This window comes from Varanus komodoensis, unplaced genomic scaffold (assembly GCF_004798865.1).
Source record: "Varanus komodoensis strain SLA01 unplaced genomic scaffold, ASM479886v1 scaffold1, whole genome shotgun sequence".
In the NCBI taxonomy this organism is placed as follows: Eukaryota; Metazoa; Chordata; class Lepidosauria; order Squamata; family Varanidae; genus Varanus; species Varanus komodoensis.
In genome coordinates this window covers 39,777,541-39,802,384 of record NW_025335268.1, presented here as the reverse complement: position 1 = coordinate 39,802,384, position 24,844 = coordinate 39,777,541, and the positions used below count along the sequence as shown (strand labels likewise).

Below are 24,844 nucleotides of genomic sequence, written 5' to 3'. Positions count from 1 at the left end.
GGTATTTCTATTATTATTTGAGTCCAAGCATTTAGAAATAGTTGTCACAGCTATTAATTGGTTCAAATAGTATTCATTGTTTCAAAAAACATTGTGCTATGGTGTTAAACTAATGACATTCTGAAACATTTCTGTGTATGTACTATATCAGTGTCACTGATTGGACTTTTGCTCTTAGTGATGTAATTTGTCTAGTTATGAAGATTTATCTTTGACAAGGAGCTGAACTGTTTAAATCTTATAATTTAAAACTGATATCTATGGAGATAAACCATTTGGGTTCTGATTGTGTAGCAGAACCACAGTTAAAACCTAGTAATATATGTATCAGTAAGACAATTATTTGGTGCAGGCATATTTTTACCATGCCTATTACGGAATTAGGGCGCTTACTATTGAGAATTTCTCTTTACTTGAACATATAACACTGAGATGGATGGGAAATGTGAAAAAACACAGAAGTACTCTTGTGCATCATGTGTTTATTTCAATTTGGTTTGTGCAGGAAAACCTCCCAATGAATTGCTTCCATTGTTCATAAGAAGTATTGAGACCTGGAACTCTGTTTAAAGTAAGGTTTAGATTTTACTAAACCCAAACTGAAGAATTTGGACAAATTTGTAAAAGTAAAAGTCTAGCTAGCTCTTCTAGAAAATGCTATCATGACTGAAATTTTTTCATGGATTTTGCTATAAGATTTTTCTGTATGAAACATGGATAATTTAAAAAGATTTCTGCCTTTAATAAGGAGCTATATGCATTATCTTTATTGACGGATATGGTACTGTAAATTCAGAATTTCATGTGTATTTTATTTTTTATCACATGCAAATGAGTAATTATTATATATAGGTCTTAGGCTTAAAAATGTGAGGAGAATTGTCTTATGGGGTAGAACTGGATAACATGTATGAATCTGGTCTCATATGTGCTCTTAATTGAGCAGTGCAAGATGATTTTTGAGTGCTATAACAATGACAGTATATGCTTGCTAGTGTGTTTTCAATGATTTCAGGACAGTATCAACAATTTTTGAAAAGATGATGATCTAACTTGTAATTTGTGACTCTGTGATGCAAGATGTGAATGCAAGTAATGGGATGGATCCAGACTTAGTCATACTTGGAATAAAACCATTGCAATCAATGTGACAAATTAGTCACGATTAACTTAGTATCATTAACTCAAAATCTTAAACATGACTAAGTCCAGATCCAGATCCAATCCCTTGTTTATAACCAATGATATTTGAAATTGTGCTGTTAAGGATTAAAATAATTAGACAGTATTCACTGTTAGTTATCCATACAGTGAGCCCACTGAAATAAATGGTACTTAAGTTAATGACTAACTTAAATCTCATTAATTTCAATGGGTTTCATATACATAGGAGTTGGATACCAAGTGCTATTGATTAATCTGGTAACTGCTGCAAGGTTGACAGTTCCAAAACTGGAGAATAGCATAACTTAATATATAGAAGAATAGAGAAGATGTTCTTGTCAAGTAAAAATCTAGGAACTAGTGTTTCTCTACCAAGCCAAAAGACAGATCTGTGTAACAGCTTTTATATTTTATGGCTTTTTTGTGTATGGGTCAGCAATTGATTCTTTTTCTTGGAACCAAAGATGTGACTTGATACTTGCAGCACCTATTCATAGAATCATAGAACAGTAGAATTGGAAGGGACCATGAAGGCCATCAAGTCCAACTTCCTGCTGTTGCAGGACATCATGTTACACCATCCCATTCAAATGGCTGTCCAGTTTTTTTTTTAATATCCCTAGTGTGGGAGAACCCAACCCCACCTCTCTAGGCAGCTGGTTTTACCATTGTATTGCTCTGACACATTTAGTGTCCTAATTCACCATCTTGTTACTGGGTCTAAAATGTAAACTGTGTGGCCATTACATGTGGCCTGATTCTTGTACTTTTTTGTTCACACCTCATTCCCTGCTGTTTATTCTACCAAGCCGGATGAAGGGTGCTGAAAAAGCTTGAAAGCTTCCACAGTATTTTTTGTGGGATTTTGATTGGTTCTAATTGAAGGTAATGTCCAACTGTAAATTTTCAGGTTTTTTTTATTGAACAGAATATATATTTTCGCTTTTTATTTAAAATGACTATGGGAAGGTAGATCCTGTTGTTCCACTTCTTTGATAGGAAAATTGCCAACTGTTTATTACTGTTTGGAACAGACCTAACCACAGGAAAGTGCTATAGAATGTGTATGTGATAGATTGCTTACATATTTGCATTATTTTTATTATAATGTCTTTTAAAATGTAGCTATTTATTTTGGAGTGGATATCTGGGTCATATACTAATTAAAAATCCTTTTCCTTTTCTTTGGTTGTTGTAAAATGGAAAAATATAAAATTCTGGATTGGAAAAGAAAGTGTCGGGATGGCCTGTTTTAGGTCAGCAAAACTGTGCAAATTGAATGGAAAAATAAATAAATCATTATGGTTTTGTTGGCCACTGCCAGCAGTAGTTAGATGCCAGTAGTAGTTAGAACAGTAGTAGTAGTACCAGTGCCAGTAGTAGTTAGAACAGTTTGTCTGTATTGAGATGAATAACATCAGCTTACATTTATAGTTGGAATATTATTATTGGTGCACATAAGTTATACCATATGATACAACACCTTCACCTGCATATTATAACAATTAGGTTTAACTTTTGCCCCAGAGCACCCAAAAAGTTAACTTTTAAAGACAGATAGATAATTGCCAGAATCATTTTTATGTAGGTACATTAATGTAAGATTCAGGAATGTAGTTGGTGCATGAGGCAAACCTATAATTTATTTAACATCACAATAAAATGCACAGAAGAATATACATTTACTTCAGCTAACCCAAAATTTCTTAAACTGTATATCCTACACAGACCCCTTTTGTGTGTCACTTCTGTTGACTTGGAGAACCATTAAGCCACCAAAGCATACAGATTATGTTGCTGTGCCTGAACATTGAGGTGCCTCTGAAAGCAGTTTGGCTAATTGGCTGAACATATGGCCATGTTTAAGACTCACTTGAAAAGTTAAGAGAGTTCTTTTCAAAATTAAAATGTAATGGGCAATATCCAATACTGCTGCTATACTTCTGCTCATTCAATTGCACACACGGGTCCATTCACTAACATAACAGAAACTAGCTCTTCCTAAAGCAACCCTAGAAATCAGTGGAAATGTTTACTTCTAGAATGGGACAGTTCAGTGTAGCTTGCAGAATGGAGCATCTGTTGACTTGTCCTGTTCCACAAATGAGTGTTTCCACACATTTTTGATCGCTTCAAGAACAGCTAGCTTGTTACATTAGCAGTGGATGCCACTGATGTTCAGGCAGCACTGTATACTGCCAGTAAATGAACACTGCTATTTAATTTTTAAAATATTGTGAGTAGTTCTTAAACAAAACCTAATGTTTTTACTTAGAAAATACACTTTTTATTTTGTCATTAGGCACTTCTTCATTTTCCTAGAAGTGTGGGGTTTTGTATGGAGAAAGTTTGAACACTTGGAGTTTAAACAAAATGACTGGGCTTGTAATTTTGCACATGTTCCAAGGAGTTTTCATCTCCCTTTTCCTGTTACACATGGTTGTAAGCACCAAAAAACCATTCCTACAGATCAGGAAATGCACTGAGATATGTGTTTGGGGTGTGTGTGTGCACAGGTGAGGGTTGTATGGAAATCAGTAGCCTCTTTGTGCACATACGGAAGTGCTTTGCACAGATGCACAGGACTCTTTGGTTTCCTTGTACTAGTTGTCACTCCCAGTTTAATGTACATTGTTGAAGTTAAACTGCATAGAATCTGATGCGAATTAGAAAGTTTGTGCAGAGCAGACAGAAATGAATGTGTAAATCTAATAATATTCTTGCCTGGGGTTCAAGTGAACCACCTTTCCTTCTATTGTTACACTGCATCTTTTTGTTTCATAGAATCTTGTGTCAACATATACTTTTCGAACTGTAGGCATTTGTCTGGTCACTTATAGCATAAAAGGAACTATGCAGATAAAAGTCCCAATCATGGTGTATGAAAGTGTTTTCCTTTTTTTAGCTTCCACAAAGTGGCAGAACCAGAATGAGAGTGGTGTCTTGTGCAGAATGACATTTTGCAAAGGGGAGTGTATGACCTCATCTGCAAAAAGGCTCTGCTAATCTCTTTATAGAGCTAGATGAACTGTAGAAAGGGTGCAACACTTCACTTTGTGCATGCACAGAGACTCTCATGTAACACAGATCAATAAGCAAAGAAACACTAGTGAGACTGATACTGCTCGGAGGGAGAAGCATGGCTCATGACACCACCACGGCCCCAAGGTCCCTTTCCTGTTCACCTGTCTGTTCGGATCTCATCAGCCTACGCTTGAAGTTGGGATTTATTTGCCTCAACAGGCTTTACATAACATTTGCTCATATTGAACCATGTTTTCCATTTTGACTGCTATTCTCCCAGGTTGGAGTGATCTCTTTGGAGCTCCTACAATCTCTTTTCGTTTTAACCACCATAAATAGTTGTTGTCATCGGCAAACTTGCAACTTCATTGCTCACTATTCCAGATCATTAATCAAAAGTTAAAAAGCGTTGGTTCTAATACATATCTCTGTGGGAGTCCCCTGCTTACCTACCTCCTTTGGGAGAAATTACCATTTATTCTGACTCTCTCCCTTCTATTCTTTAACCGGTAACTGATCTATAAGAAGACCTCTGCTGTTACTCCATAACAACTAATTTTGTGTTTGTGTTTCATGATGCCTGTATGGATACTCTTTCTTCACAGGGGGAGAATAGAAGTACTGCAGTGTTAAAAACAAAACAATTTCATAACTGTAGACAGTGCTTTTTATATGTCCCTTATTGGTTGTTAAGAGAAAATCCTGGTGGTTCTAGCCAGACTCTTAGCCCTACCTCACAGGGTTGTTGTGGGGATAAGATGGAGGAGGAGAATGATGTAAGCTGCTTTGAGCTCTTTGTAGGGAAAAGGTAGGATGTAAATCGAAAAATTAAATAATAAATAAATGGTTTCAATTATTTTGCTACCATGTCCAAGATCAGAGATGTATATTTAATTTTACATGAAGACTTAGAGAAGCAAAGATAGCACTGTACTTTAGCTTTTATAGGTTAAAAAAAGTCACTGTTCAATATTGGGATTGCTATTCTGGAAATGGTCCACCCAGTATTAGATACACATTGGATACTACTAGCTACAGTAGTATTTTCCTGTTATGCAAAGCAACATACTGGATTTTGACTTTGCCAGAATGTTTTCCTTTCAGTATCCTTGTTTTCCTCTAAGCCTTTCAACCTTATTAGAGGTGTAAAGCTTATAGAAAAGTTGAAACCATAGAGAAAAAAGTAGTTTTCCAATTTTTCTTAAAGAGCATCATCACAGATGTTAGGGGAAATAGAAATTCATGAAATACAATGTAGTATGTTTGCTGTTCAGTGGGGCTTACTCTGCTTCAATGTGTTTGGGATTATAACATTTCTAATCCAATCTTTATGTTCTCCTATAGGAATATGAAATGTGCCTTAATATTGCATTATTAGAGATATTTATGACATTTGTAAGTTTGAATTCCTTGGTTTTATTTAAACAAAAATTCAAAATATATTTGGTCTCCAGAGTAGAACAAGCTTGATATCTGTTGCAGCCAAAAAAAAGTTGTCCCACCCTACAAACTAAATAGACAAGGATAGAACCAACATATGATTGGAAATTTATTCATCAGTACTGAGCAAGTGGATTCTGTAACAAAAACCCTAGTCTGCTTTCTGAATAGAGTCCAAGTCAGAGTAGATATAAGTGATATTATCAGTAAGGTAGTTTGCAAACTTGTCAAGTTGTCTTGCCAAAAGCTTTTCCTCAGTACACTGAGGCCTCGAGTATAATACTCTTTTCAGCTCTCAGAACAACTCTGTTGGCACACAAGCTGCTGATATGGTAGTGACAGCAATGAACAATTTTGCTGCCCTAAAATAGGCCATACAATGGACTCTAACTTAGTTTTGACCCAAGTCTTCCATCACTGCCACTTAATTGCTCTCATTCAAGTCCTAAGATACTTGGTTCTTTAGTAATCTAGACAATGCTGTTCTCACTTTGGAATCTAGAAATTTTCCAGTAATACAATTGGTTACTACAATCTGGTTGCACACATTACTTAAAATATTTCATCCATCATTTTGAAAAAGCTGTTTTGTAAAATGTATGTGGGTTTTAATTTCCCAATGTGAAAAGGGCTACCCCTGACTTTTCCATCTTCTCTGCCATTACAACTCTAGTCTCCTTCTTACCCTTTCAGATTTTGTACAGGTCTTTCTTTCTATAAGATCCGAAGCTTCCACAGAAAAGATCTTTCTGTGGTTCTTCATCAGTCTAACCCCAGTAAAAGAAAGATTCTAAAGAACTATCATAATAGGATGTTACACTGCACATCCAAGCAAGAGTGGGTTGGTGGAAAATGTGGGATGGGTATTGGTTAAATGAGGCCAAAGTATAAGATGGTAGAGTGGAGTAATTTGACTTTTTCAAAAGTGTGCAATGGTACCTAAGCAAAGTACCATTTAGTGTTCATAAGGAGTAGGAGGCTAATGCACACAAGGTATTTCCTGAGATAAGCATGTTTTTCATTTATGTAAGGGGATCCAAAAATTGGTTCCATGCCTTAGAACAGCTGGGCCTTATTAAAGTTTTTACACACAATCATGACAAAAGTACCTTTGTTGGTAGAGAAGGAACATGTGATATTTAAAAAGTGTTTGAGGTGTTATCGATAATGGAACAATTTTATATGTATTATTAGGAGAAATTGATTATTACTTTTAAATTGCTCATATTTTAAAGTTATTTATCTGTTGAAATAAAGAACACAAGTTGTATTTCCAGAATATTTGATAATGAAGCTGTATCTGTGCATGATTTAATTTTCCTGGATTTGGAGTAGCTTATTTTAATTTCTTTTATTTAGAAGTACTGATTTAACAAATCTCATCTACTAAAGGAGAGGTTCAAAATGTGATTTTATTTTATATCTTATTGGAAGTCAATACATTCTTAAATAAAAATGTTCCTGTAATTGTGTTATTGTTGAATAGATTATTGGACAGATTTTATGCCACTCTTTTATAGACAACACATAACCCAATGTAAGCATGTACACATCTATTCTATGCATAGTTCAAAATGTATTTTCAAGGCAGGAACAAAAGGAAAATAGGATTCATGTATGATTTTTAGAGACAACTTATAAGTTTAGCTGATAATAAAAGTATCTTAAAAATCATTTATTTGATGGTGAGGATTCCATTTTATGTCTACAGTCACACCTGAATGGGCTTCAAATTCTGGATTGAATTTTTGACCTGGCATTACCTTGACTGCTGTCATTTTGATTTAGCTCTGATTATCCATGTTTATATACCAAAAATGAATATGAGATCCTTTCTGTTATGAGATCACATTTGCTTTTCAATAGGATGATGGACAAACATTTGAACCATCAAGAACATTTTTAAAATATTGTGTTTTTTTGTTTGTTTTAATTCTTTACTGTTTGCCCCTCTAGGATATGATTGTGGAGCAATATATAAATACCATACATAAAGGTAAAAGACAGATGTAATAATATAGAAAGAATCTACAGCAGGTTCTCAGCTGTGGTGTGAATCTGTCTCCTTCCTGGCTTTCCAGTTTGAATGACAGGTGTACATACCAGGACTTGTAACACTGGTTCAGCTGTCGGCTTTGCCTCTCTAGCAATACTGCAAGCATGATGCCTGCCTTTTAAAAAGTGCTTTAAAAGGATTGCATATAGTGCTTATCTATAAATCCATCCATCCATCATCAACTTAGTAATAAAAGGGACCTTTCAAAATTATTAAAAACAGCTCTAGAGACTGAGTGCACGTGTCTTTCTTGGTGATGTTCTGGATATCAGGAGTAAGTGCTTCCCAGTGCTTTGCTGCTGCTACAGTCTAATAGGATACTTGTTCCTTTTTTGAAGAAGAATGGTAGTTTCCATAGAAAGCAGTAAAAATGCTTTCTAATCAGCTCTGCTATTCATTCATTTAAAGAAACTCTGAATTGCCTTTTTACATTAGTTTTCAGAGTGGATTGCTCATAAAAAGCACATGAATACAAATGCAAACATAAACAGAAGTAATTAGAAATATTTTTTAAAGCATGCTTTGAAGAAAAAACTATTTAAATAACCAGTTTTTCACCCTATGTCTGTCACAAGCCACTCTAAGCATCTGTGCTGTTGCATTCTGTGGGTATGCTGGATACAGCAGATGATGTTACAAAGGTAGAGTGATTTGACACAAGCTATAGTTACTCAAGCTATTGTGTTCAGAGGTGTTCATGTGACTAGGCTGCGAAAGAGGGTTGTGAGGAGGAACACAGATGCTTTCCTCCCCTGCAGTAACCACTAGTTTCAGGAACTGCTAGAAACATCCAGAAATCTAAAAGTGCTGCGTATTGTTCCTCCTCACTGGCTCAGCAATTGACTTTTGGTCAATAAATAATAAACCTAAGATGGAAGAGGTAGCTATAGTATGGCTCTACCAACATGATCTAGTCCTTTGAGCATAAATCTTTGCATCATGGAAAAGGAGCTATGCTACAGATCTTCTCAAATTACAGTGACAATGTGATACTCCAAATTTTAAACAAACCCTGCAGAGAACCCAAGATTTTCCAATAATCTCCAAAGCTTTTCAGATTGGTAAGATTTTTTCCAAACCTGGTTCAAAACAGACAAATGTATTTACAGTCAATGCTGATCTGTGCTTATGGGAGGCTTGGGAGGCAACAAGAATGAAGTTTAAGTATGTGTGCTTTCCAAAAGAACTGTTGTTAAGAATTTGTCGGATAATTGTTAGACTGAGTATCATGTGTGGTAATTAACATCCATCAGACCCAGTAGATCTCTCAGTTGCTATGTTGACCCATTATTTTTTCCTGCCTTGGTATATCCTGCTGCCTAAGCTACTGTAAAATATGAAATGGTTTAAATGTTGCCTTAGCACTTTTGGATCATAATGAGAATTAGTGGCTGGTGATACTATTCAGAAAAGGTTCGTATAATAAGAAAGCACAGTGCAAGGTAACATGGTGTTTTCCAGAACCCACTGTTATATCAAATTGCTGATCTAGGTAGTTTGATACTTCTGCTATGGTTATAAAGCCTCAGACAAACTAGGGTCATTCTATAATGCCATGTTGATCATTTATTTCACAACAAGCCGCTGTAACATGTTGGCAAGAAGAGTGCAATATTAAATTCTATTTAGTTGAGGAAGCAGGCTGTTTAGTCTCATCAACAGGCACTTTGGCAATGATGAAGCAATATGGGCATGTAAGATCATAAAGGAATAAAAATACCAGATCCAAGAATGAAAAGGTTTATAAACTGGCAAGACATAAAGCTTTTATTAGCTTGCTGATATCCCTAATTGATATAAACATGATGCTCTGCACAGTCCACAGTACTTAGAAGATATGCATCTAAATAATATTTAAATGGATATTCACAGTTTAAAGCCCACAGGAGGGTGATTGTACTAGGTTTAATTAAATGAGCCAAACCCCCCTGATGACTGTATTATTGCTCCTAAATAAAATACTGTTTGTGTGCAACCTTCTTTTTGCTTGGCTGGGACAATAAAAAGCCAGTCCCCAGTACTATAAAGTTTATATGTAAGTGGTTTTCTTAACAGTGCTAATGTGCAATGCTACAAAAACACAGATTATTATAATTGCTGCTACAGGAACACTACAATGTGACACTTATTGGGCCACTCTGATAGAATGAAAGCAGCAGTATGAGAATAACTTATCAGTTGTTATATACTAAAAAATTTAGGAGATGAACAGGCAAAAGAGGAGAATTTCAACTAATTTACAATTCGTAGCTAGAATTTTGTGCAGTATTCTACTATCGCATGCTGATCTTATTGGCATTCTGCCTTGTTAACTGTACTTCCAGAAATTTGTAGCCTGTGACTCTGTAACCTAAAAAACTAAAAAGAATGTCACTGTTTATCCTTTCGGTAGTGACACCCAATTTTGTAGCAGTAAGGATTTCCGCAGGAACTCTTTAAGGAAGTAGGTGGGATGCAGCTGGTAGGACTGTGATACGCAGTTCTTGTCTGTACACCCTTTCTGTTCTGCTAATAAGGAAAAAGAACGTGATTTGTATGATGAAAACTTGCGTTTCTATTTTCTGAAAGTGTGTGAAGTTAATAAGGGGGCAGACTGTAATCAACTGGGTGATCCCAACCTAAGCCTAGCTGTGAGGATAAAATGTTTTCCCTTTAAGGAAAGGTGGAATAAAACATGGAGTGAAATCCACCTGCTCTCCCTCCAGTGGCAGCAGACTTCTTTCAGTGGAGTGAAGAAGGGGACCACATATTTGCCAGTTATCCACAAGCCAACACCCATGCATCTTCAGATTTGCTCTGGAGGGCCTCCAAAGCAGATTTGGGGCTCAAGGGGCTGCAAGAAAGAGGGAGCCATCTCTGAAAATTGACCCATTGGGCTGATAGAAACTTTTCATCTGTGAAAGTACACTGGTTGGTTTATATAATAAGTAAATCTGCAACCCTATTAGCTGATTCACGGAGTAATGCCTGAATGGTGCTTTCATGTCACTTAAACAATAGATGAAATTCTGCCTGTATGTCAATTGGAATATGCAGTAAAAATGTCATCAGTAATGGCCAGCTGTAGTCTTTGGGACAATAAGAACTGTTTGCAAATCTTTCACCCTGTGTCTTAAATAACTGGCTTCATCTACAAAGTGCATAGCATCAATGGACTGCATCAGAAACTGCTGAAGCCTTAAACCCCAGTGCATCTATTGAGGTAATTATTTAAATATATGCCCTTTTTATTTTCTTTAGTTGATTGCAAAGCCTAAGCATATATTTCCCAGTACTTGTTTATGTGCACAGATCAATAGAAACATTTCTTATATTCTCATTATGCCCAGCATAGTACCTGGTTGGTAACCAGGACAACAAATCTGTATAAATGTGCACCAAATGGGAAGAAACGTTAAATTGCCTTCTTTGGTTTAAAAAAAAAAAATCTTTAGACAAAATCTGTAAATGAAGATGAGTATTCCTGGATTTGGAAGACATGCCAGTATCACTTTTACCATGATGATGGTGATACACATTTAAGCTTAATACACATTTCTCACCTTCTCCTCCATCTCTTGTATCTGTGGTTAATTTGGAGTGATCGTATGCTTATTAAACCTTGTGTTTGACCACAATCTGTTCAAAGCACTTGTTTATATAAGATTGTTTCACAGATTTTTTTTTAAACGGGTGAGAATTTCATTTCTGTTCAGGGTCTGATAATGTATTAAAAGTGCCTTCATTTTCTGTTACACTACTTCCTCTGTGGAATGTATGAGACAATAATAAGCATTTGTTTAAGCAGCTGGTAAGCCAATTCATTAGTTTGTTCAGGTCTTTCCTTTAAAAATTAGTTTTACATGTTGCTTTTATAAAATCAAACCATATTTAGCGTATGGGAAAACACCTATTTTCCTTCCCATGCTTTTCCTAGTGATTTTGGTACCATTTTTGGTACTGGCGTCTAGTACCCCAAAGCCACTGATGTCATATAACCTAGTTTATTACAGGTTTATTACAGCTGCAATGATTGTCAAAACTATTATCGCCATCAAAGTTGCAATCAATTTTGGTGGGTTTTATAAAGATAATTGTTTTATATAAAAACAGATTATTAGTTAAACAATTGAACCCTGAAGCTTTAAAATAATAAACCTGGATATTCCCCAGACTGTGAACAGCTTGCACTATCTGTACTTGTAACTAAATTTTATTTTACAGCTTTTTTGTCATTTTAACAAATGTCACTAAAATTTTATACAATAGAATGGTAAAGGTAAAGGTTTCCCCTTGACATTAAGCCCAGTCACGCCTGACTCTAGGGGGCAGTGCTCTTCTCCGTTTCCTAGCCGAAGTAGCCAGCATTTGTCTGCAGACAGTGGCTGGCATGACTAAACACTGAAGTGCACGAAATGCTGTTACCTGCCCACCGAAGTGGTACCTTTTTATCTACTTGCATTTGCATGCTTTCAAACTGCAAGGCTGACAGGAGCTGGGACGGAGCAACAGGAACTCACCCCGTTGTGCAGATTTGAACCGGCGACCTTTCGATCTACCAGCCCAGCAGCACAGTGGTTTAAACCACTGCGCTATCACAAATTCTCAACTATTGACAAGCTCAGTTGGCTTTAAAGACTACCCTTGTCTCCACATTGTTCATAATTTTATAAACCTTTATAGACTCTCCCAGCCATATTTCGTAATATCCCATATGTGTGCTAAAAATGAAATGACCTGGACAGCTCATCGTGTATCATGCAAAGTAGAAATAATTGTCCTATGCTCTTTCATTCATCCTCTGCAGCATCTTGTACACTACAGGCTACCCTGTGGACTATTAAACAAACAAGGTATCAGGATCAGTTACTTGGCAGTAAGATTATTTATTTTTTTAATGCCTGGAAGTAGGCATGCAATAATTTGTTCTAACCCAGCTGCTACTAAACTGGCAAGGCATAGGAATTGATGAGCAGATGGAACAGCTGTGAGAAGCAAAAGGTATTCAGGGTATGGCTAAGTTTTTTCAATGTCTTTCCTTTTGAAAAAATTGTTGCTTATTCTTAAAATATTGAATGTATATATCAGGAGCGGCCAATGGAAGAGTCACATATGGTAAATGTCAGATGCTTGAGAGCCACAAGTGGGTGCCTTCAGGTGGCAGGACCAGACGACAAACCGCAAGCAGGTACCCAGGGCAGCAGCAGCAAGTGGCTGCGAGTAGGTGCCCCAGGTGGCAGGTGACAAGCTGCAAAATAAATTCAAAAAGCTGCATGCAGCATTTTGATTCCAGGCTAGTTACTTGGTAGAAAGGTTGCCATGATTGAGGCATTCCTACCTTCCCCTCTCTCTTCTGTAAAAGTGGCATAGAAAAAAAGGCAATTGTTCCTGGGATGAATGGGCTACATGGACACACACCAAGATTTAATTAATGTGTTGTACTTACTGTAACTGATGATAAAACCCTTTCTGCTCGGTGCTGAAATGAGAAATTATTTTACTTGTGCTTTTTACTATTCATGTATATGACAAATCTTTCAACACATAATATTATTTGAATGAAAGATAAAGGGAATAAAAGTGCATGCTAAAAAAGAAGCAATAAAAATCTGTGGCTTGTTAGTTCAGAAAGCCTTCTTGAAATAACATAATGTCAGCTCCTATGTGACTTCCAGAGAAGTTCCACAGAAATGGAGCCGCCACCCTGAAGGCAGTTTCTCTCTGTAGATTCCATTCAACCACATGTCCATGTAGAACTGTCAGGGGCATGCGGTCGAATCACCTCAATGACCAAGTGGGTTAGTATGGCAAAAGGTGCTCTCTCTTAAGTACTTGTCAGCAGTGCTTTTGAGAAAGGGAATGACTGTTTCATTTAACACATGGCCATGTTTCCACCACAATGGCACTACACACATGTGAACATCAAGAATTAGATCCAAGTTTATAGAAGTGGAATTCACTGCTCCCTCCCTTCTCTAGACCCTTGCTAATGCTACACAAAATATCAGGAGACCCTGCAAAGGTGAACTCTGACGTAGGAAAGGAGGTATCCTCAACAATCATCCACAAACAGAGCCCTTCTACTCACAGGAGGAGGCCTGGTCTGGAGGTCAGTTTTGGAATCCCAGTACATCCCTCTGGGGCTTCAGAGATGCCCCCACACTCTTCCATTGGCCTCACTGCCCCCTTCCCATTACCTTTTATTTGGTAACTTCCTGGCTTTTGTGCAGTTTTTCCCCATTCTGAAAGGTTGAAACCTTCCCTGCCCCCCAGCCTTAACCTACTGGCAGTAAGAAGTTTAAAACATTATTTTTTGGGGGTTGTGGCTCTGCCCATTTTACTTCAACTGGAATACAGCTCCTAGAAACCTCTTCAAAATTAAATGTGGCTCTTGGACTGAAAAAAACTTCCTTACCCAAGGCTTATGGCTATGGAGGAGGTGTGGTGGTACAGCAACTTAATAATGCTGGATGTGCCAACCAGAAATGGCCACACTCCAGCGGTTCAAGCCCAGCACCACGTGATGGAGTGATCTCCCATCATTCATCTCTAGCTTCTTCCCACCAGCAGTTTGAAAGCATATAATATTGTGAGTAGATAAATGAGTACCATTCTGGTGGAAAAAGCTAGCTGCGTTCATGAGAGCAGGACTGGTGCTGGACCTGCCCAGACATGAGGCAAGGCACAATCAGTGGAAGAAGCCCCGATGAACCAACAACCGGAATGCCAACTGGTCTGCATGTATGTGGAGCTAGTTCTCCCTCTGCACAGCACACTGGATAAGTACATGAGATTGAACAGAATGAACTAGCAATTGCAGGCAGCCAAATATCTACTCTGTATTGGCCTTGTAAGACCCTGGCTAATTGTTCCATCACTATATGCTAAATAAATAATAGATATGCAAAACTTTCCACTCAGATAAGGCTTTGACAGGCCCCAATAGTTTTATCTGGCTTAGGTTAAAATTAGGAACCAATTAAGAATTCTCAGCTTCCTTCCCAAATGTGAAAACATCCCTTTTCACTTAAAGAGTTACATACTGCAACAGTGGGAAATGTGTCGAATTTGGAGGTTAGGAAAGAAGAAAGTGTCTCTTTCTGTCTCCCTTCTCTTTTAGTGCCGATGAGAGCCTTTCATTTAGTGCAGGGGTCTCAAACTCGCGGCCCGTGGGCCAGTTGCCGGGATGGGTGGGGCACGGGGGAGGGGCCCTGCGGCCTTCAAAGCACCGGTGGTGCCCAGGCCGGCCGCGGGATGAGCGGCCCACCACCACCGTGGTGGTGGAATACTTGATGTGGCCCAGCCTCACCCAGACTCTACTTCCAGCGGCCCCCTGAGTTGAGTTTGAGACCCTTGATTTAGTGGCACTGCATTCAAGTGTGTCAGAGCAGTAGAGGGGGATGGCAAGAGGATAGGTCACAGTGGCTGTTATTTGTATACCACCTTTGCTCCTATATCCACTTACCAGTAAGTATTTAAAAATGCAATTCTACACTTGATGAGACAGAAAAAATAATCCTTATGCAGCATGTTATATTTCTGAATGTGTATAGCAGTGTGCCTAAGAGAAGGATGCTTGGAGCTTTGAGGGACTCATTGGGAATGGTAGACTTATTTTCTGAATGTGATGTTATTCCAGAAAATAAACTGAATTATTTCCAGTTTTTAGTAAATAACTTGTCATGTTACCAAGTAAGCATGAACAAGTGTAACCTTTCCTCTCCAAATGAAAAGGTGATAAGTAGAATGTCAATACTAATAGTGATTATTTCTTCAAATAGTCCACTGTGTGATTTACATTTCTGCTCCATCCATACCCAGTATGTTATACATGGTGTCTCCATTTTCAGTGGACTATACAGAAAGCACTTCTGATTTTGGAGAGATTTTGTAGATTGTTTTCCATAGAGTTGAAGCCAACTGGATAACTTCGCTAAAGTATATATAATCTGTACCAAGGTATTCTCAGTCCAACCATTTTATTTACCATGGCCTACATCTTACTATTCCTGTTTGGATTTATTATCATATCCAAACCAAAGATACTTTAGTGAAGTGTAAGGTCATATTCCACATTTTTCTCTGTAGTTGTCTTTCCTTTTCATACTGGAGCCCTGAAGTTAAACTGTTGAAGTTGGCAGTGGCTTTCCACACAGTAACTCCTATGTCTCAAGTTAGCTAAAATGGTGTCTGTCTTTCTCAGTTTGTTTATCTGCATATAACCAAGGCTTAACATGAGAAACATTTCACAGGAGGAATGTACTTTGCAGGTTTTCAGGTTAGTCTTTTTATGGGGAAAGTATGTCTTTTTTGGCTCTACTTTTTTATTCATGTTGTAACTCAGGGTAGTGTTATAACTCCTACGTAGAGCTTGAGCTAGGAAAATACCCTGTGGCCAAATTATTTGTGGTTCTAAGCATGTTTTGATATAGCCGGATATCTAGTGGCACTCAGTTGCCAGGTTCTTGGAAAGGTAGGGGAGCTAAACTCTCGCTATAAAAATCAGGTCCTGACTATTCATATCATTTGAATAGACCTAAAACATGAAGAGTTATTTATGGAAGTATGTATTCAAGCAGCAGAGACATAGTTTTAGTGGGACTTTTTAAAAAAATCCATCTTTCTTGAGAAGGGCTGTATATCAGGAGCTTCCTGACATTTCTCAGTAGGGCTGGGGAACTGATCCTGTTTAGTATAGATGTGGTACCTTCTAGAAGTATTTGACTACAGCTTCTGGGAGTTATATTCCAGCATATTTAGAGGCCATCAGATGATGAAGGGTGGATGCACAATACACAATACAGAAGACTCTTTCTCCTGATGTTTACTCCCTTTACCTAATTCATAGTGTCTGACACGCAGTTGTTTCATATTATCTTTAGCAGCAAATACAAATAATGTTGCCATCACATTCATTGGGCTTGTGTGTGCTGCGGTAACCAGTAAATCTTGTTCAGTAAGTACCAGATCGTTATAAGTTGGCTTTGTTATTCACTCCATTAATATCAATCATGATTGATGTTTCTGGTATTCATATTCTATTGGTCTAATTCTCTAGGAATTCTATGGTAATCTATCATTTACATGATGGGTTATTATGCCAAAAAATCTTAAGCATGTGCATTTATAAGAAGGGAGTATTCCAGTGCACAAGACAGTCTTAAAAGAAAGTGTCGGACAACTGCTGAACTGAAATGCTACAAGTTCTTCACTTTTATTATGTGTTTCCCTCCTTTTAAAATACAGTTTTTTCTTTCTGAATATTTTCTGTATTAAGCCTTTCATTCCAGTGAACATGCTGTGAAACAGTATGTAGGAGATGATAGCACATTCTGTAAATTGTCCTTGGCAACAAAATAATTATATAATGGATTTAAGAGGCAGTATTGCTAATGTTGGCACATTGTTTTCATATTTTCAAATTTTATGTTTTTAATTGTATAATAATTGTATTACTATAGAAAGGAGCTTAAGGATGGATACAAATCTAAAATATAAAAATGAAGGACATTATTCAGTGATTTGACAGAGAGAGATTTAGGCTGCAATCCTTTACACATTGTACTAAATCTTACGTGTGTTTAGAGAAAAAAGTCACACAGCTCCCAACATTCCCCAACCAAAATGGTGTATTCTGTGAAATGCAAAAAGTTGTATGACTTTTTTCTATCTAAATATGTGTACGATTGTACCTTAATTCCCACTGAGCTTTCTTATGCTTTCTTGTGAATATAGGATTGCACTTTTTAGCGCATTTAACTCTCCCATCAGCAAACTGAAATCACTTGGATACAAGGGCCCAACATGACTGGATCATGCCATGCTAATTATAAATAAAAGTTAGTGTATTAACAGTGAATCATACATATAAATTGGTGAGTATGGTGGGAAAAACAGTACAGTTTTGCATTACTCAGCTCAGAAGAACTGTCCACTGAAACCAGAGACATTGTAAGAAAAGAATGCCAAAAACATTTCTTGTAGCGAAAAGAAAGAAAAAGCCTAGATGGATGACAAAAGAAGCACTCACTGTTGCTAAGGACAGGTGAGAAGCAAAAGATTGCAGAAAAGGGTCAGAATTCTAAATGCAGTTTTCCAGTGACTATCACATAGAGGGAAAGAGTGCTATTACAATGTCCTGGGAAAAGATGTAGAAGAGATCAAGAAATTCAGAAAAAGAGGAGACCTCTTCCAGAAGATCCAAGAAGTCAAAGTGAAATTAAAACCTAGAATAGGAATGCTAAAAGACAAACAGGGCAACAAAGAAGAAATAGGGGGGACAAACACTATCTGATCAGGAAAAAATTAACTGAAAGTGGAAGGATATACAGAAGAACTATACAGAAGAGATGAAAGGATGATAGACTCCTTCAAAGAGGAATTTTAGAGAAGAATTACAGAACTTCACTGCTAAAAATGAAGAAATTTAAATAGTGAAAGATTTTACATACCTTGAATCAGTCATTAACTCAAATGGAGGCTGTAACCGAGAAATTCAAAGAAGACTGAGACTTGGAAGGTCAGCAATGAAGGAGCTGGAAAAGATGATCAAATATAAGGACACCACTGGACACCAAGGCCAAGAATATCCATGCTGTATTCTGTATGGTATTCCATAATACAATACATATTAGATTGCATTGTATGGATACGTATGGACACTGAAAGAAGCTGACACAAAGAAAATTGATGCATTTGAACGTGGTGCTGGAGGAAAGATTTGTAAATACCCTGGACCAACAGAAAGCCAAACAAATGGGTCCTAGATTAAATCAAGCCAGTGTCTTAGAGGCAAAACTGAATCTGTCAATTTGGGCACATCACAAGAAGGCAATAGTCCCTGCAGAAGACAGGATAGGGAAAGTCAAAGGCAGAAGAATAAAAGAAAGACCAAATATGAGATGGCTTGACGCCATAAAGGAAGTCGCAGTCTTGCACTTACGAAGATGAGCGAATTTGTCATCAATGGGATGTTCTGGAGGGCATTCACTCATAGGGTTGCTGTAAGGTAGAGTTATGACTTGACAGCATAATAACAGCAACGGCCAATATGCAGAGTCCTTTATTTGAGTTTTGCCTGAGGTAACTGGATAACTCATAGATTTCAGGAGGTGGGGATTCCCTTATTTTGTAAATTTGGCAGCGTTGGGCATATATTTGCTGAAGCAGGCTAGCAATTGATAGATTTCTATTTAAATAGCTTTATGTTCATTTCCTTTTGCTTTGCTTTTTTATCTTGTTTCTTGGCTTTTTCTGTAGTAGAGCCTTTTCTGAAGGAATTTGGAAATGTGCTGAATCCCCTGAATGTAGCTACATTTAGTTTTTAGAGGACAAAGACTTTGGAGCACTTCATTTAAAGGGGAACTGATCTGTAGAATGCCCTCTGGCAATGTTACTGTAATACTAGTTGCTACTATGATTAGAATGATGGCAACTGTGGGATGCCCAAAGCATAGAAAAAGAGTCATAAATGTATGAGAATGTCCATGATGAGGATGTCATACCTGTGGATGCTTCCTTAAGTGGCTGCTTTCTGAGACAGTCCAAAAATGTGGTGTTCCCCATTATCTAAATTCTTGATCATTTTAAAAAAGTAGTCTTAGGAATTCCTTAGTAACTGAAGCTCTGGTAGTTTAGAATTTTTTTTCTAAATGGTACATATAGATTTCATGTATTGATTACTTATACGAAGATTTTCCTCTACCCAATTAAACGGCCAATCTTAATGTTTTGTTACAATTTTAGTGTTCTTTTGCTTCTCTTTTTCTTTGAATCTGATTTTCATCCAGGGCTTCTCAAGAACTTGATGTATATGTTGTCAAGGCAGAAGGTTATTTTTTATGATGATGTTTCCTATCAATAAAAGTACTGTTCTCAAATGCTTTAGAGTATATTTTCAGTACAGGCCATGTGGATATAATATTGATAGAGAAGAACCATAAATCACATTGAAATCTTTTGTGGATTAATGTGAAACTGGTAGTCCCAGTTGTATTGATCTTCACAGTAGTGGTAAAAATACAGTATGAACAAAAGTATGTGCTAATGTCTTTTATCCATTAATTTTCAAGTTCTTATCTGGTGCTGTATTGGTAGAATATTGTTTAAAGCAATGTAGGAACTGTTAGTATACTAATCAAACCTGTAAGTGTTTTGTTTTGTTTTGTAATTTTTCTTTAGATAGTACGTTTGGAGTTTAAGGTTTGGCTTCTAAGTTTAGTTATCATTGGTTAATTATGTCTGAGCAAGTACAGTGGTACCTTGGCTCACAAACTTAATGTATTCCATGACTCTGGTCACAACCCAAATTGGTCATGAGACAAGTCAAATTTCCCCATAAGGTTCAATGAAAACAAGGTTAATCCGTTCTGTAACTAATTTTTTAATCACAAAAAAATTGAAGCAATGTGACAAAGAACAACAAAGATCGCGGCCATCTCCTCCCCCCGCCAGCCCAACCATGATCGCACCTATCTTCCCTGCACGAGCACGACTGCGATTGTGGCCATAGATGGGCACAATCGCGGTGGCGCTTGAGCAGGGAAGACAGGTGGGATTGCAGCCATCTCCTCCCTCCAGCATGATCACAGCCATCTCCCCCGCGCCCCGAGCATGATCGTGGTTGCGCTCATGCAGGGCGCGATCATGGTCATCACCCGATGCAGAGTTCGCAAGCTGAGGCAATTTTTTAAAAAATTTCTGTTCGCAAACTGATTTGGTCATGAACTGAGGCCTTCGTGAGCCAAGGTGCCACTGTATACTTGTGAGGACTCTTGAATGATGGGGAAACATTCTTATCTACAACTATGGGAACTGTTTTAAGGCCAATGTGATAAACATATGCTGAATTACAACAGCTAGTTATTCTAATTCTTCAATTTGCTGATATATTAAAATAACTAAGCACAGCAGTTATAATCATTATTTAAATCTACTGAAAATAATTTATTAATTAAATCACATATTCCTTCTGTATCTTCCTGTAGGATGGATCATTGGGCAACATTGATGACCTGGCTGAGCAATATGCAGATTACTATAATACCTGCTTTACTGATGTGTGTGAGAGGATGGAAGAGCTTCGCAAACGAAGAGTTTCCCAAGACCTTGATATGGTAAGTGGATAAGGAATCATGCAGTCTACACACTTTTAAGAGCCCAGGAATATTCAGTGATGTGTCTAGCAATATTCCAGATCAATCTTATGTATCCTTTTGCCAACAGAAATAATCTGGAAATAGTACTCTTGTCAGTGAGAAACCCTACTTTTTTAATGATTATAAATTTATATTTGCCCTTTTACTGTCTTTCAACAGAAGTAAATATCAGCAAAAAATTGTGGAGAATGTAAAACAAGAGTAAAACTGCAAACACATATACAGAAAAAAAGGGAAAAAACAAAAGAAACCCTCTCTTTAAATAATCTTTTTACTGTGGCTCAACCCAAGCTAAAAAGTGAATGAAAAGGTGGCCAAAAGCACATTGAATGGAACAGTTCAGTAGTTTGGAGTTTAATCTCTCCTTTTCTCTGCAAATAGCTTTTTGTGCTGTTTTACAGATATTCTGGCCACCTACTCTTACCTTGGCTCTCAAAACTCAGCAGTTGGTCCCTGAAACTAACCTTGGCTTCAGTATTCAATTTCATTTTGAATTTATGTAATCAGAATTTATGTTTGCTAATCCTGTTATTTGCAGAACTAAAAATCTGGCAAAAAAGATCGCTGCTCTTCCAAGAGATGCAAGAACAGTCTATGTTGTTTATTTATAACTGACTGTTCATTCTTATAATGGCAGTGTATAGCAGGTGCAAATAATTATTGTACATTCAAAAATTATGTACATATTGTAAGCCATCTAGAAAGGCCTCGGCAGTTATAGGCGGCCTATAAATACATGTATGTATGTATGTATGTATGTATAAATAAATGTTATACAGGTCTATTGGGTACTTTCAGAAAAGCAGTATAGCAATACCATGAAGAACAAACAAACAAACAAAGACACAGTAAAAACAAAATAGACAGCGATCAAAGCAGTTGAGAGGCAGCCAGTACAAACAATCCAACTTAAAATGTCTGAACAAACAGTTTTAGTCAGGCACTGGAAGGATTGTAATGTTGCTGCCAGATGTGCCTCTGAGTGAAAAGTATTCTACAATTAGAGCATCACAGCAAAAAAGTATCACAGCTTAGAGAAAACCGTCTCTTACATATTGTAGGATGCAGGGAAGCTGATATAGGGAAAGATGTTACATTAATTAGATTATAGAAAGACTTCTACAAGAATATCGAGAAGAGTAAGACTCTTAAGAAACAATGCAACTGATAAAAAATATAGAGGATATTAAAATACAATAACTGGAGAGAAAAACCATCTCTCTATCTCTAGTCCATGTATTTTGACAACAAATAATACCAAAGTTGGAAGCTTAGAGCCAAATCCAGTGAGGCACTTAACACCTCTGCTGGCTCACATAAAACCTTCTAGTTCTGTTCTGCAATCAATCCTCACCACTTGCAATGTATGTATTTATTTACTGAGAACTTTTATATGCCGTCCCTTGTGCATGGCATCTCAGGATGGCTTACAATCATTAAAATCAAAATACAATAATTCATACAAATATAATAAATAACATATAACCAATAAAAATTAAATCAAAAGCAGCTGGTGAAACATTAAAATACTAATTTCTAAAATAATGATTGTAAAAAAAGTAGCAATTTAGCACCTCTAGAACAACCCGAAATAAGTGAAAATGTGTGTTTCTGGAAGGAGGCAGGTTGATAGCACATGTGTAAGTAAGTTCTGCCTGCCTTCCTTATTCCTTAAACAAATGCTTCCACACATTTTAGGATACCCCCTAGGAAGTTCTAAATGGCCTTTGCTTCGGTGGTGGCCTCATTTGAAAGATAGAAATGACAGGACCCACCTTTGGCAGAGTGGAATTGAAGGAAGAATAAGTACCCAGCTGCATTTTCCACTCAAGTTCTAAATCGTACTACATTAAGAAGCAAATCAGTTTAGATTTTAGGGTAAAGTGGTACCTTGGCTCATGAACTTAATCCATTCCAGGACTCTGGTCATGACCCAAATTGGTCATGAGCCAAGTCAAATTTCCTCATAAGGTTCAGTGTAAATAAGGTTAATCCGTTCTGTAACTATTTTTTAATCACAAACATTTGGAGCAAAGTAACCAAAACAACAAAGATTGTGCCCCCCCCCCCGATCACATCCCTGATCACACTTGTATTCCCTGCATGAGCGTGACCACGATTGTGGCCATAGACAGGTGCAATTGTGGTCAAGCCTGGGCAGGGAACGCAGGAACGATTGCAGCCATCTCCCCACCTCCCCCGAGCACAATCGTGATTGCCACCCGATGCGGAGTTCGTGACCTGAGGCAAATTTTTTATGAAATTTCAGTTCGCGACCCGATTTGCTTGTGAACTGAAGCGTTTGTGAGCTGAGGTATCACTCCAGTATGCAGTTCTTGTAATGATTGGGATGCAAGAGAAAGGAGTTTAATATCAAGGCATTGCTTATCTAAGTCATGGTGCTTGTTAATGTGTTGTTCTTAGATGGCCCATGTGGTTAAAGCATACAGCATGACTTACCTCTTCGAAACTGAATGTCTTAATAATTTTATGTGCCTGTGGAAAAGAACACACCATTGTTGCGAGTCCTGCATATGACAGCCTTGCAAGTGTTCTTTGAGTCACTGCCTTACTTGTCATTATCTGCTTGCACAAATTCTCTTTCAGAAATTAACACAATATAACATGCCAGATCCATGTGTCAGGGACAAACTTAATTCTTTATTACTTTCCACCCAGCAGAGAGAATAATACCAAGCTCTTTGGGAAAATGCACAATCACTCTCCTGATAGGACCCCCCCCCCCCCCCCCCATACACACACAAAGAGGCTGAGGCTCAGTAGAACACTATTCTGCACATTCTATTCAGAATACTCACAATGAAATAAATATGAAGGGCTAGGCAAGTGTTTCTTACTAAAATAAGAACCTTTACACATTTGCACTCTTCACATTATCCATTCCATCAGGTAGTATTTCTCATAATACGTAGAGGTGCCAGCAGTGCTCAATATGATCAGTAGGGGTCTGTGTAAAATGTGCTTCAATGAGTTTTACAAGTCTCCATTTTTTCCAGATTGAACTAAAATCTGAATTGCAGGAAAACGCTTTTGCTTGCACTCACCAGATCCCTTTTACCAGCCACTGATCTCCCTTTCTGATGCCCTAGCACTAAAGGTCCGTGAGATATGTAATGCCTTTCCTTGGAAAAACTGTCTTTTCCATGGAGCACCAGGCTGGTCACCCTGATGTACTGATATGTAGTATGCTAGTTTATTGATGGAAGGGCAGCCTTTTTAAAGGGAAACAGGGAGGGAAAGTTTTAAAGAAGAGCTTGATGAATATGAAACTGGGATGGGTTATTTGCCTTTTTTGAGGGAGAAATAACTTTGCTCATTCCCAACTCAATGTAATGTGAGCAGGGTGGAACTTGCCCATCTCTAATTATTTATAATGTTCCACGATCCTCTGGGGCATGCAAGAATTTCACACAGGATTCCATTTGGTTTACAAAGTATTATTTGATTTTTAATACTCTGATTTGGCATGGGCAGCAGCATTCTTTCTGCAAGTGTATACATGGAATGGAGCTGCCCATGCCAAAGAAACTTGAAAGAAATAACTGCTATTGACTTAGAAGGTCCAGCAGAAAGTGAGAGCATACTGTCCTGAACTTTGGTGCTCTTGATAGGCTATGGAAGGACATGCTACTATTTTGGACTGTCCAGGCTAGAAGTCATGTGAATGTCTGCTACACATTGATTTTGGCTTTAGCTGGCATTCATTCTTCTTTGAATTTTCTGGAGTGATGTTGTAACTTTGCAGGAGCTAAGCAAGTTTGGCTCTAGGCAGTGTCTGGATAGCAGTGTGCCTGGAAATTCTAGGTAAGCCAACTTGAGTTCATGAAGAAAAGTGTGATATAAATTGCAACAGAAGTTTACAAGTGAATCTGCTACAAAATGCTTGCCTATAAATGCACCTACCTGTTTATGGTTGTCTGGAACCTTGCGTTTCTCTGCGATAGTCCCTTCAAGCTTCCTGCCACCCAAACAGTTGATCTGAATCCCTTGACTACTGAGCACA

At 37.6% G+C, this 24,844-nt stretch overlaps 1 protein-coding gene across 3 annotated transcripts in view; it reads left to right on the top strand.

The window, feature by feature from the left end:
• Positions 1–24,844, top strand: part of SASH1 (SAM and SH3 domain containing 1) — a 160,595-nt gene that overhangs the window by 5,247 nt on the left and 130,504 nt on the right. For all 3 annotated transcript variants that reach the window (XM_044423043.1, XM_044423033.1, XM_044423051.1), the window contains exon 2: positions 20,650–20,778. In XM_044423043.1, coding sequence (XP_044278978.1) covers positions 20,650–20,778 — 129 coding nt within the window. The remainder of the gene's footprint in view (positions 1–20,649; positions 20,779–24,844) is intronic.